The sequence below is a fragment of the Dermochelys coriacea genome, chromosome 10 (assembly GCF_009764565.3).
Source record: "Dermochelys coriacea isolate rDerCor1 chromosome 10, rDerCor1.pri.v4, whole genome shotgun sequence".
Lineage (NCBI taxonomy): Eukaryota > Metazoa > Chordata > Testudines > Dermochelyidae > Dermochelys > Dermochelys coriacea.
Window position 1 is genome coordinate 53156980 of NC_050077.1, and position 14590 is coordinate 53171569.

Sequence of the window (14590 nt, forward strand, 5' to 3'; positions counted from 1 at the left end):
AGTGTTCTCAGCTTGTTTTTTCTTGCATATATTTAAATATTTATAGTTATTAGGATTAGTTAGTGTTCGTTGTTTTGGTTTAATGCCTTTAGGTTTTTCTTGGTTTCTGGTTGGGGGTTACATTATTGATTCTGAGGAATGTCTTGATTACCAGGCTTCAAGCCCTGCTTTTTTACAATGCCATGTTTTTGTGATTGGGTATGAGGCTTCTGGGACATATGGCTTCATGCATATATGTAGTGTGGTATGCCAGATTTCATATCAGGATTCTACAAGGTTGGCTGGCCTCAGTATTTTTGCCAAGCTGTCACTATGTGAACATTGTGCTCAAGGGGCACCTCATGTTTTAGATTCTCTAGACTAGACTGGTGGGCAAACCTTGCCAACATTTGAGAATGAGTTCATTTGTCCTCCTGAGCCATCACTCATGCTAGTAACAGAGGCATCTGCTTTAGGTTTGGACGCTGATCTGGGTTCCCCCTCAGTTTTAGGGATTATAGTCTGCAAAAGACCTGACTCATGAGGTATGGGGAGTTGAGAACTATCTGGCTGGTGTGCCCAGTTTTTCTATCCCATTTCAATTTTCTCAGTATCACAGACAACTCAGCAACAATGTTCTATCTCAGCAGACGAGGTGGCCACTCGTCCTTGCTCTGCCAAGAAGTGCTTCTTCTGGAAGTGCAGAACAGGCTGGCAGATGACCTAAGCAGGTCATTGATGAATCACCATGAGTTGTCTATTTATCTGGATGGAACCAGGTTCATTTTCCAGCCTTGTGCAGCTCCTCAGGTAGAGGAGCTGTTTGCAATGAGATAAAACAGGAGATTCCAACAGTTTTGTTACCTACAGGGTCACTGTCTGGGTTCCCCAATGGACACTTTCCTGTTGCCTGAAGGAGCAATCTTCTGTATGCTTTCCAATCAATTCCACAGCTTCACAGTGTGCTTCTAAAAAATTAGACTGCACCATGCCTGAATCATTCTTATCACCCCGGCATGGCCAAGGCAGCACTGACTCTCCACTGTCCTGTACCTTTCGGTGAAAAAGCTGATACTGCTTCCATTGGATCTGGATTAAATTTCATAGGACTGGAAGGGACTTCGAAAGGTCATCTGGTCCAGTCCCCTGCACTCACAGCAGGGCTAAGTATTATCTAGACCATCCAAAATCTTAGTTCTCAAGACCATGGTTGTCTGTTGTCTACCCAAACTGGTAGACACTCCATTGAACAGAATAGATGCTCTGTGGTTAGACTCTGGGGGGCAATTGTGTTCAAAAGAGGTTAAGATGTGCTATTGAATAGTAGAAAATGATCATCTACATCTACTTGCCTCTCTGGGTATGTCTACACAGCAAAAACAAAAAAAAAAAACAACAAAAAAAAAAAAAAAAACCAAACCCCAGCCACCTTGGGCTTCCAGGGCTCGGGCTGCAAGGCTGTTTGATTGCTGTGTAGACTTCCAGGCTTGGGCTGGAGACAGAGCTCTAGGACCCTTCCACCTCACAGGGACCTGGAGTCTGGACTCCAGCCCGAGCCCAGAAGTCTATACAGCAATCAAACAGCCCCTCAGCCTGAGCTGTGCAATCCTGAACCGGCTGACCAGGATGTGTCGCAGATGTTGCTGTATAGACAAACCCTCTAAGCAGAAGCATTTCTCTATCTGGTCTCATGTGCCTGGAATTTTGCTGATACATTCTTCAATCCAGTATATTTTGGACTATCTTTTGTACCTAAAACATAGATTGGCTGTTAGTTTCATCAAGGTCCACTTAGTTGTTATCTCAGCCTTCCACTCTTATGTGGCTGACTGCTCTGTCTTTTACAATAGAATGTCAATAAACTTTTGAAAGACCTGGAAAGATCGTTAGGTACAAGATCCTGTTCCTCATGGGACCTTAACTATATACCGTAAAAGCTTATGTTGTTCCTTTTAAGCTTTTAGCTACCTGCTCTTGACTGTCTCTTTCAGTGAAAGTAACATTTTTGGTGGCCATTACTACGAGGGTAAGTGAGCTGCGGGCCCTGATGTCCGGCCTTGTCGTAGTGTGTGTTTTTTTTTTTTTTTTTTTTTTTTTTTTTTTTTTTGAGGACCACATTTACCTGTGTATTCATCCAAAGTTTATCTCAAAAGTGCTATCTAGCTTTTATATCAACCAAGCAGTTTACCTACCTTCATTCTTCCCAAACTGCACTCAGATAAAAATGAAAGGAAGGCTGCACACACTCTGGTTATTAGGAGAGCATTGGCATTCTACCCTGATAGGTCCAAACAATTCTCTGTCTGTCTTCCCAACTCTTTGTGGTGATCACAGACAGAATGAAGGGGCTCCCAGTTTGTTCTCAGAGCATATCATATTGGATGATTTCATGTATCCACCTGTGCTACTATTTGTCTAATATTATCCTGCCAAGCGGAGTGATAGCATGTTCAATGAGATAGCAAGCTGCTTCTGCAGCCTTCCTGGCTAAAGTTCCTATCTCAGACATTTGTAAGATGGCAACTTGGTCTGTGGTGCTCATGTTTGCTTCCTATTATGCCATCACTCAGCAAGCTCGGGATGATACCAGATTTGGGCGAATTGTCCTTTAGTCCCTGTGCAGATTAGGCTCTGATCCTTCCACCTGTTTCCGTGGCTTGTGAATCATCAAGAGAGGAATGCACATGTGCAAAACTTGAAGGAAAAAAACAGTTACTAACCTGTTCCATAACTTTTGTTGTTAAAGATGAGTTGCATATGTCCGTTCTATGACCTGCTGTCCTACCTCCTGCATCAGTGTTTTTCCAGCAAAAAGAAACTGAGGGATGGCGGTGGTGACCTTGTCCTTTTATACATATATGCACAGGCATGCAAGAGCAGAGAGCTCTCAAGCTGCCCCGATGGGTACTGCTGAGGGAAAAATTTCTCACCACTGTGTTCAGGGCATGCACACACCAAGAGTGGGATGGTCATGTGCAACCCACCTCGAATAACCACAGTTGAGGAACAAGTTAGTAATTGGTTGTGTGGTTTTGTTTTTGTTTTTTTTGCATACCATCTATTGACATTTTCAAGGAAAACTTGTCTGAAGTGTTTTCGGTCACAGTTTCAGGCTGCAAATAATTCCTTTACATTTTTGTTTAAAAGCACAAACTGTTCTGCTGTTTACTGAACAAAAACTTTTGAACATTCTGGCAGTTGAGTGTGTTTTGAATAAAGTAGCTCTGGGTGGGTTGTCCCCACATCTTAACTTTTCTAAGAAAAACAAACATCACAAATTAAGAGCAAAACCAGTGACCTGAATACCTAAAATGTATGTAGAGGCAGTTTTCCCAGATTTTCGGGCAAGTATCTTAAATCGTTCTCCAGCCATCAGTATGGCTAACACAAAGAAGAAGCTGAGAGGAGGAGGGAGTTATGACTAGCCCCTGGGCTTCAATAGGAAGGTGGGGGAAAAGGGTTATCTGTGAAATTCAATAGTGGGGGAAAAAATCTCCATTTAGCTTGGGTGTTTAATATAGTTTCACTGATAGATTTTTTTTTTTTATGGCTGTGTTAACTATAAGTATATGTACTAACAGGCCCTGAACGCAGATGTCTGCATCATGAGCTTCTTTGCTCCAATGGTTAATGACATGTTAAAATTAAAATTTAGTAAACCTGTTAGTATCTGCTGAAAAGTTGGCTCACATGTAACTTCATTCCAATATTATACTGTTCACAAAATGCCGTTTTTTTTTTTAATTCTCTCCCCCCAGGTTTAAAGTTTCAGGAGGCCTTCCTCTGGTACATGTGAGGCTTTCTGACCAAAAGATTAAGGGGATTTTTGATCTGATTGATAGCATTCCATTTCCTCAGATGTCAGCCATGTCAGTTCAAAGCACAAAGGTAAACTGAGTAGGATAATGGTAAACTCGAACTAAAACATGATAGTATAACGGCATAAAACCCTTTTAGTGAGTGCATTCCTTCATTTAGTATTTACAGAAAGCAGATATTAGCAGGTAAGAGAAGGCTACAGGATATCTGAAAAAAAATATAGTAATATGTTCATGTGTTGCTGTAAATGGTGATGAAGATAGTCTTCAAAGTCCATTTGAGCACACACAACTAGTCTTATTTGAATAGGCAGTATATTATCATACGTTGACTTGAAAGCTCAAATTAAAATTTGAGTCTTATTCACAGATTTTATTTGGGAAGCAGGGTGGATTTTCATGAGAATATAAATGAACATTCTGAAGTCATAAGTTATAGTAGATTAGTTTCTGTACTTGGCTATTTTTTTCTAGGTACCTGCTATCCCCACGATTACTGATGCGCGGAAAGGGTTACTTGATACCTCAATATTGCTGGAAGGAGTAGAGTCAGGTAACAACATATTTATAACTATTTCTAAAAGTGAAAAAACTATTGTCTATTTAGCAACAAAACTTTGCTAGATGTTTCTGATCATGAAATGAGTGTCTGATGGACAATAAATACCTATGCATACCTATGAATTGCAAAATTTAAGGCGGCCTTGCAGATCTTGCTGATACTATCTTAAGACACTAAGCTTGCTTTTTAAAAATAAATAATTAGCTTTTTTTGTTCAGAAAATAGCTTTCATAATGTAAATTAATGTATGGGAGGCTTTCCTAATCTGAGATCAGTCATTCAATGGGATGTTAACTTGTGGTGTCTGGACCCTGATTGTCACAACCACCTTGCGCTTGTAATTACCATATTTAGAAAATACTTACACGAAGAGGCCTCAAACACAGGTAAATACAGAATTGATGACAGACAAATCAGTATGTCAAGGTACTAGCTGTTGCAAAGAGAACATTTGCTTGTTTTTATATTTGGCTGTCAGTGCCACAGACAGCATAAAAATATTACGTCTTTATTTCCTAGAATCTGATGAATATTTTGATGCTGAAAATTCTTTTTCACTAACTGAAAAGGCTCTACCTGAAGGACATGATCTAAAAAACAAAACAGAGGCTATTAATGAGGAGTTCATAGACCTTCAGTTGAAGTTTGAAATTAAAGAGGCATGTGTTTTACTCTTCTCTCTTCAAGTTGCATTACTATTTCTTAATCTGAAGGACCATTATAAAGCAGTTATTATTATCTATTACATGTCAAAGTGCACCCCCACTAGTCTTATAAACAGCACTCTGATGAAGTGTAATCTCAGAAAATAATACATTTACTTTAGCACCATAATCCAGCAGACTTCCATATGTAGTAACTTGGTAGTGATGCCACGTATGAAGGAGGAAGTTGAAACATCAGGAGAGTCATTAACAAAGAACCAACTCTAGGAGTTTGATTCTGCTTTGTAACAGCAAAATTCTACTGAAAATATTTGTTCACCAAGAATTAGACATGTCCCCCCCTTCCATTATGCTTCAAGTAGTTCAGATCTTGACAGCCCACCTTCATTTTCAGACTCTTGTGCAAGAATGCTAGTTGTTAAGGAAAATAAGACAGTTAAATTAGCAGTAATTTCTTTTTCCTCTTTCTGATTAATAAAAAAATGGAACATCAGACATGAAAAGAGATGATCTGATACCAGTCTATTATTGACATTTTTGTAATTCTCATTCATGTAGGTGTTTTTAGAACTCACAAAGCAACAGAAAATAGAGGAAACAATACTTGTATTTAATGTAATGCAGCTCGGAACAGAAGCTACATTCAGAACATATGACTTAACAGCTGTATCTTACTTAAAGAAAATCAGCTTGGATTACCACAAAATTCAAGGTAATGAAAATAATAAACCAAAATGGAGGACAAGAGTAATCGTGTCTCTGCTTAGTAGACTTCATAGTTAAACCTTTTTGTATCGAGGTTTCGACTGCCTACCCTATCCTTTCAGAGAAAAGTTCTACAGTATGACAGTTAGGTTTGATATTTAGAATGAACCCCTTCTCTTTTGAGGCTGCGGTTGTGTGGGCCCAAATAATGGAACTTGTGTGCCGGCATTGATGCCATTAAGACATCCATCTGGTTTTCTGTGCTTATCTAGTAAATGAGTAATTTAGATATCTCAGTTGTAGTTGCAAAATGGTGGAAGTCAAGTTTTAAAAATCTGACGCTTACCCTTTGACATGCATGCAAATTTTTAGGAAGATACCTAGAAAAGGAAGAGGTATCACACCTTTCTTAGTAATACATATGTAGCAATGTATCTGTTGAAGAGGGGCAAGGGGGTTAATTTAAATTTGGTCCAGAGAAACAAGAAGTGGTAGCCTAGCTCTTACTAATTCAGGGAAAATCAAATCAAAAGATGGAATATTTGTTACAGGCTAATTCATGAGACTATCCTCAGGCATTATGATTCCTACTATTTAGTCTCCAGCGGTTCTTTTACATACCTTACAGGACACCATGATTGAATCCAAGTAAAATAATCACAATTTTTAACCATGGGTGTTTTATTATTAAGGAAAGGAAAAGAAAACTTTAAACAAAACAGACAATGACAGAACACACTGATAAAGTAACTGTTTTCGTCAGTCTAGGTGCACAAGTGCATGCTAGTCCAATTCAAGCCCTAGAAGAACTTCCATAGATTCATAAATATTAAGGTTAGAAGGGACCATTATGATCATCTAGTCTGACCTCCTGCACAACGCAGGCCACAGAATCTCACCCACGCACTCCTGTGAAAAACCTCTCACCTATGTCTGCGCTATTGAAGTCCTCAAAACGTGGTTTAAAGACTTGAAGGAGCAGTGAATCCTCCAGCAAGTGACCCGTGCCCCATGTTACAGAGGAAGGCGAAAAACCTCCAGGGCCTCTTCCAATTTTCCTGATACTTATTCGTTAATGATTTTGGTATATAATGTAAATTTTGTCCATGTTGCTGTGTTTACTACCTTACAGATAAAGGATTCAGTATTGAGATATTGAAGCAGAGCCTATTCCATTTGTCACGACTTTTTTTCAACTGAATGCTTTGTGAAACATTTTTCAGAGGCACATATCAACATTAGTCTCCCAGCACACATGGACTTCGAATGAGAGTTTGGCACCTACCTTTTTTTGAAAATTACAGCCCTTTAAATGTTTTAATATTCTCATACTTCAATATAAGTATTTTAAATACGGCAAAAAGAAAAGGTATAAGCCTGTCTAATGACAGTGTAGGCTTGTCATTGCCTGCCTAAACGTCCAACTCAAAATGTAAATGTGGATTCTAGGTTATTGGCACAATGCTTCAGGCAGCATCACAATTTGAAGTGTTAAATAGAAAAAATTGTTAGAGGAGAACGGTTTCATAAAATCATTTCTTTGCCTGCTTCAATATTGGGAAAGCTGACTTCTCAATATGCTCTTATTTGATATGTTACAGATAAAAAACGACCGCTTCACTTAATTAGCTCTTCAGATGGACCTGGATTAGACCTTTTGAAAGTGGAATATATCAAGGTACATGCTTACTATTTAATAAGTATTTATTAAAATGATCTGTTAAGTGTATCTGGTAACAAATTAAAAATTTAGCACACAAGGTATAAATGACTGCCGTCTATACAATGCAATGGCTCATTCAATTTGTCTATCTTTAACCTTTTATAACATGTTTCCCTTTTAGGCTGACAAAAATGGTCCAAAATTTCAGTCAAGCTTTGACAACACTGAACAAACGCTTCAGGTAAGGGAATTTTTTTTCAAGTGTCTAGTATTAGACTCTTTACTTAGCAGGTACCTGCAAGTCAAAGCTCAGACACATTGAAGCGTGGAATGTTAGCCTGACTTCTCTATTCATGTTAGTTAAGTTAAGGTAAAATGCTAGTAATGACAGGGCAACTTGTAGTTTCAGAAGGTCAAGTTGAAGTCTAGGCTCCTCCATAGTCTTACCTTGACCTGCAAACTGTTGTGAAAACTACCAGCTGCTTGGTCTTCACTAGGGTTTTAACTAGCTAACTTGAGTTAATGAGTTAACACACCCTTCATCTCCACCCTCCTCCCCCCATACCCAGTAGAGACAAGGCCTTGAAGTCCAGATTGCCACCATACCACTCCAGCCCTGCCCCTGACACATCCCTACATCCTGGGGTTCATAGGAGATATAACAGCTGCCCCAACCTAGGAAAATTCTCAGCTGCCCACTTAAGGCAGTTTTAGTGTCCTTGCGTGCCACTCTGGCAGTGCAAAGAGGTCCAGCTCTCCCAGAAGCTGTTAAGTTGAGTATGGATCAGAAGTCTCATCCATTCCCTGCCAGTGAACTGAAATATGTGCTTAAAAGCCTTAGTTCAGGCACCAAACATTTTAAAATGACTAGATAACTGAAACAATTGGCGGAGCGAGCAACCTCTGTACTAATGCTTTTTTCCTCCGCAGTACAAGAACAAGGAGTTATTAAAGTTATATAGGAACAAATTTAAGTTTGTGAGAAGGAAATAGATTTAATGTGTGGTACTCTCAATATCTGATGTTTGGGTAAAATGTCGGAAGAGATTAAAACAACCTGGGAGGAGGGGGTTAAAAAAATCTCCATTAACTGTGCCTGAGATTAAAAACGAGAAAGGCAGTCAGTTTTCTTACCGTAGGGCATATCGCCAATTGGTGTCAGGAAGAAACTTTTTCCCTGGTGTGAGCTGTGACTGATGTAAGGAGTACCTTGGGGATGAAGGCATCTTCTTTTGAAGCATCTGCGAGTTGCAGTCAAACTGAGTATTTGACTGAAATGGTCAACTAGAGTGCTCTACGTTGGGTCTACGAATTCTGTTTGTTCCCAGTTTAGACATTTTTTATATTTCTGTGAATCCTATATATTGAGTTGAATTCTTTGGTACGTATTTAGTGTTAAATCTTTACATTCCTTATATGAAACTGTCAAGGTTTAGTGAACTAGGCTTGGGTACAGCAGCCTAATTTTTATGAAAATGAAATTATTGATGGTTCCCAGATGAATTTATCAAGTTATGGCCTAATTTAAACCACATCTCTTTCATCTTGTCTGTCTTTTTGTGTATTTGGGACAACTACAGTGTGGTATAAGCCTGGCTAATACCTCTGGTATAGTACGGGATTTTTAGTAACATTCAACTGCAGCTTGCTTGAAAGGTTTATTTTGTCCAGCTGAGAACAGACAGTTTAATAATGCAAGTGTTCCCCTGAAGAACTTTCTGGGAAGGTATTTTCTGCATCTTCTGATAATTAGTATTATGCATTTTCCCCAAGAGACTAAGTTCTCAGGGCAACAAAGGTTAAGAGAACCAAAAATACAAACTTAAACAGATCAGGAAAAGTACTCAAAGAATATACTGGAGTCAACTAAAAGGAAGAAAGGAAAAAAAAAAACTAGTTGAGTATTGGATGTCTTCTTAGTTTAGTTGCATGTCACCTTGTTCTTGTATTGTGGGAAGATGAAGCCAAATACTTATTGGTGATTACATATCTGTGTTTTTTTTCCCTTATAATTGTCACCCTGAAAGCCTAAATCCCAACACATTCAGCATGTCTATTCATGGAAGTGATCCACATGCTAAATAAATGTTACCTGTAGCTTTACTTTTTGTGATTTGGATTCTTTTGTTTTAAACAGGTGGCCTTTTCGTCATTAAATTTTCTGCTACATACACAGGCTCTTCTCTCTACTATCAATTTTCTAACAAGTGTTATTCCATCAAGCAGTCCAAGTGCTGGTGACATAGGACACTTGCAAACACAAGGAGAAAAGCAGCAAAAAGATACTAGTGTGAAGAAAGGTATAGTTAATCTTTTTGGCGAGCCCAATGTTGTTCAGTGTTATGTTGGATTGAAAAGGTAGATTTTCAATCGTTAAACATTAATTTAGTTTTAAAAATTATTAAAATATTTAGTTTGCAGAAAGAAGAAATGGTAGGCCAGTTCTTACTAATTTTCTTTCACTGCCAACTCAGAGGCATCCATTGTTTAGTCACAAGAGTTATTTTACATCGCTTAGGGGACATCATGATTAAGGCCAAGCAAAATAATGGCTTTAACCATTTGGTGATTAACAGGAGAAACTTAATCGTTTAAGTATCAGAGGGTAGTCATCCACAAAAACAATGAGGAGTCTGGTGGCACCTTAAAGGCTAACAGATTTATTTGGGCGTAAGCTTTCGTGGGTAAAAACCCTACTTCTTCATGTTTTTTTACCCACAAAACATAATGCCCAAATAAATCTGCTAGTCTTTAAGGTGACACCGGACTCCTCGTTGTGTTTTTTCTATCTTTTAAGTTAATACATTTCAGTATTACCGAGAAAATCATGACAAGAGTTTTAAAGCTAATCCCTTAAGAGTCTTTTTTTTTGTCATTTTTGCCATTGTTGTTGACTTAATGGGTTCTTAAAATCCGTTTATGTACTGCTCCCCGACAAGGAGATTAGCGCTGAAATCTACATCGCCGGGTCGAATTCAGGGTAGTGTGGACGTAATTCGACGGTATTGGCCTCCGGGAGCAATCCCACAGTGCTGCATTGTGACCACTCTGGACAGCACTTTAAACTCAGATGCACTGGCCAGGCACGCAGGAAAAGCCCCGGAAACTTTTGAATTTCATTTCCTGTTTGGCCACCATGGCATGACCACGCAGAACTCATCAGCAGAGATGACCATGGAGTCCCAGAATCGCAAAAGAGCTCCAGCATGGACTGAGCAGGAGGTACTGGATCTGATTACTGTATGGGGAGACGAACTCCATTCCAAAATACGAAATGCCAAAATATTTGAAAAAATCATGCCCTTGGAGAAGGACAGAGACTATCACAGGGACCCACAGCAGTGCTGCATGAAACTTAAGAAGCTCAGGCAAGCCTACCAAAAAACCCAAGAGGCAAACGTCCGCTCGGGGTCAGAACCCCAGACATGCCGCTTCTATGATGAGCTGCATGCAGTTCTAGGGGGTGTCCCTACAACTACCCCACACCTGTACCTGGACTCCTGCAAGGGAGTTTCACGCAACAGGGATGAGGATTTTGGGGACGAGGAAGATAGCACGCGCCAGGCAAGTGGAGGAACCATTCCCCCCCGACAGCCAGGAACTGTTTACCACCTTAGAGCCAATACCCTCCCAACCCAGGCTCCCGGACCTTGAAGGTGGAGAAGGCACCTCTGGTGAGTGTACCTTTGTAAATATAATACACTGTTTAAAAGCAAGCGTGTTTAATGATTAATTTGCCCTGAAGACTTGGGATGCATTCGCGGCCAGTACAGCTACTGGAAAAGTCTGTTATCGTATCTGGGGAATAGGGCGGTAATCCTCCAGGGACAACTCAATGAAGCTGTCCTGGCAGTACTCCCAAAGCCTTTGCAAAAGGTTTCTGGGGAGGGCAGCCTTATTGCGTCCTCCATGGTAGGACACTTTACCATGGCAGGCCAGTAGCATGTAGTCTGGAATCATTGCATAAGAAAGCATAGCAGCGTGTGGTCACGGTGTTTGCTGGCATTTATTTCTCTGTGTTATCCTCAGGAGAGTGATATCATTTGTGGTCACCTGGTTGAAATAGGGGAATTTTACTAAGGGGACATCAGAGGTGGCCGTTCCTGCTGGGCTGTTTGCCTGTGGCTGAAAATAAATCATCCCCGCTGTTAGCCACCTGGTGCGGAGAGGGGTGAAGCAATCATCCCAGAGAAATGGGTGTGGGGGGGTTTAGTTGGGTTTGTGCTGCACATTAACCCAAAAACATCAGCCCTTCCTTTTTAAATGGCCAATATGTCTTTCAATTTTAATCTCCCTTTTTCCTCCCGCAGCTGCAAATGTTTCAATGCTGCGACTAGCATCTCCGTTCCAGAGGCTAGCGTAGATAAGAAGGTGAAAAAAACGCACTCCTGATGAAATGTTCTCTGAGCTCATTCAGTCCATCCAAACCGAAAGAGCCCAGCAGAAAGCGTGGAGGCAGACAATGGCAGAGTCCAGGAAAGCACAAAATGAATAAGAGGACACGAGGGACACGCGAGAGGATAGATAGCAGGAGCAACAGGAGAGGTGGCGGGATCAAGAGGAAAGGTGGCGGCAGCATGATGAAAGGAGGCAGGATGCAATACTGAGGCTACTGGAGGATCAAACCGATATGTTCCAGCATATGGATGAGGTACAGGAAAGGCACAGACTGCCACTGCAGCCCCTGTGTAACCAACCACCCTCCTTCCCAGGTTTCATAGCCTCCTCACCCAGATGTTCAAGAACGTGGGCGGGGGGGCGCCCTCTGGGCACCCAACCACTCCACCCCAGAGGACTTCCCAAGCAACAGAAGGCTGGCATTCAATAAGTTTTGAAGTGCAGTGTGGCCTTATCCTCCCCTCCTCCACCACCTGCTCGATGCTTCCCTCCTCCCCCACTCCTCCCGGGCTACCTTTGCAGTTATCCCCCTATTTGTGTGATGAATTAATAAAGAATGCATGAATTTGAACCAACAATTACTTTATTGCCTCTGCAAGTGGTGATCGAAGCTGGCTTAGAGTGAAGTAGAGTGAACCAAGGGGGCGGGTTTTCATCAAGGAGAAACAAACAGAACTGTCACACAGTAGCCTGGTCAGCCATGAAACTGGTTTTCAAAGCTTTTCTGATGTGCAGCGTGCCCTGCTGTGCTCTTCTAACCTCCCTGGTGTTTGGCTGCGCATAATCAGCGGCCAGGCGATTTGCCTCAACTTCCTAGCCTGACGTAAACGTCTTTCCCCCTTACTCTCACAGATATTATGGAGCACACAGCAAGCAGCAATAACAATGGGAATGTTGGTTTCTTTGAGGACTAACAGAGTCAGTAAAATGTGCTAGCGCGCTTTTAAACATCCAAATGCACGTTCTACCACCATTCTGCACTTGCTCAGCGTATAGTTGAACAGCTCCTGACTACTGTCCAGGGTGCCTGTGTACGGCTTCATGACATGGCATTAAGGGGTACGTTGGGTCCCCAAGGATAACTATAGCCATTTCAGCATCCCCAATGGTTATTTTCTGGCCTGGAAAGTAAGTCCCTTGCTGCAGCTGTTCATACAGACCAGAGTTCCTGAAGAAGCGAGGGTCATGTACCTTTCCCAGCCATCCCATGTTGATGTTGGTGAAACGTCCCTTGTGATCCACCAGTGCTTTCAGCACCATTGAAAAGTACCCCTTCGGTTTATGTACTGGCTGCCTTGGTGGTCGGGTCCCAAGGTAGGGATCTGCATTCCGTCTATTGCCCCACCACAGTTAGGGAATCCCATTTCAGCAAAGCCACCCACTATGACCTGCACATTTCCCAGAGTCACTACCCTTGATAACAGCAGCTCAGTGATTGCGTTGCTACTTGGATCACAGCAGCCCCCACAGTAGATTTGCCCACTCCAAATTGATTACCCTCTGACGGGTAGCTGTCTGGCGTTGCAAGCTTCCAGAGGGATATTGCAACTTGCTTGTGAACTGTGAGGGCTGCTCTCATCTTTGTATTCTTGCGCTTCAGTGCAGGGGAAAGAGAGTCATAGTCACATGTGTAAGGGCACTTTCATAGAAAAGTTTCGCAGCCACTGGGAATCATCCCAGACCCGCAACACTTTGCGGTCCCACCAGTCTGTGCTTGTTTCACGGGTCCAGAATCGGTGTTCCACGGCATGAGCCTGCCCCATTGCCACCAGGATGGCCAAATTGCTGGGGCCCGTGCTTTGAGAGAAGTGTGTGTCCATGTCCTCATCACTCTCGTCACCGCACTGCTATTGCCTCCTTGCCTGCTTTTGCAGGTTCTGGTTTTGCATATACTGCATGATGATGTGTGAGGTGTTCTACAATGCTCATAACTGCCGAGGTGATCTAATCGGGCTCCATGCTTGCCGTGGTGTGGCGTCTGCAGGAGAGCAGAGTTGCAGGGGAAGCGGTGGTTGGATGACCAGTTTTGCAGACCTACTGCACTGTCTGCTGCCAGGACACAACAGCTGAGCAGGCTGCATGCTTGCCGTGGTATGGCGAGACGAGCAGCCGAGCAGAGTTGCAGCGGAAGCAGCCCTGCGAGACCACCAGGAGAGCAGAGTGGCAGCGGAAGCGGTGGAAGACGATTGTCATATAGAGGACCTGCGAGGTGGATTCATAGCATCAGGAGAGCAGAGTGGCAGTGAAAGCGGGGATGACGACAGTTAGCAGTCCTACTGCACCGTCTGCTGAAAGCAGTATGGCGCCCGCACAGAAAAAAGGTGCAAAATGATTGTCTGCCGTTGCTTTCACGGAGGCAGGAGCGACTGATGACGTACCCAAAACCACCCGCGACAATGTTTTTGCCTCATCAGGCATTGAGAGCGTAACCTAGAATTCCAATGGGCGGCGGAGACTGTGGGAACTGTGGGATAGCTACCCACAGTGCAATGCTCCGCTTTGGTACTATGGACGCAATCTGCCGACTTAATGCGCTTAGTACATTAGTGTGGGAACGCACACAATCGACTGTATACAATCGCTTTCTAAAAAATAGACTTCTATAAATTCAACCTAATTTTGTAGTGTAGACATACCCTTAGTAAAAAGGAAAAAAAATTGAAATGTTTGTCACCTGTGTTTTCAGTTGGGCTTTTTATTCCTATATATGCTTGTTTAAGAGCTGCTTCACAGGTGGCTCACTCAAACTGTGAGGTATGCCAATGGCTTTCTCTCTCTGCTTGTGGAATAAAAAGTAAGG

General features: G+C 42.0%; 1 protein-coding gene across 1 annotated transcript in view; it reads left to right on the forward strand.

The window, feature by feature from the left end:
- The window catches only part of VPS13C (vacuolar protein sorting 13 homolog C), a 194547-nt gene that overhangs the window by 65745 nt on the left and 114212 nt on the right, over nucleotides 1-14590 (forward strand). Inside the window, 7 exon segments of the mRNA XM_038418760.2 lie at nucleotides 3738-3867; nucleotides 4272-4350; nucleotides 4879-5018; nucleotides 5583-5736; nucleotides 7331-7407; nucleotides 7574-7633; nucleotides 9530-9692. Of these exon segments, the coding sequence (XP_038274688.1) occupies nucleotides 3738-3867; nucleotides 4272-4350; nucleotides 4879-5018; nucleotides 5583-5736; nucleotides 7331-7407; nucleotides 7574-7633; nucleotides 9530-9692 (803 nt within the window).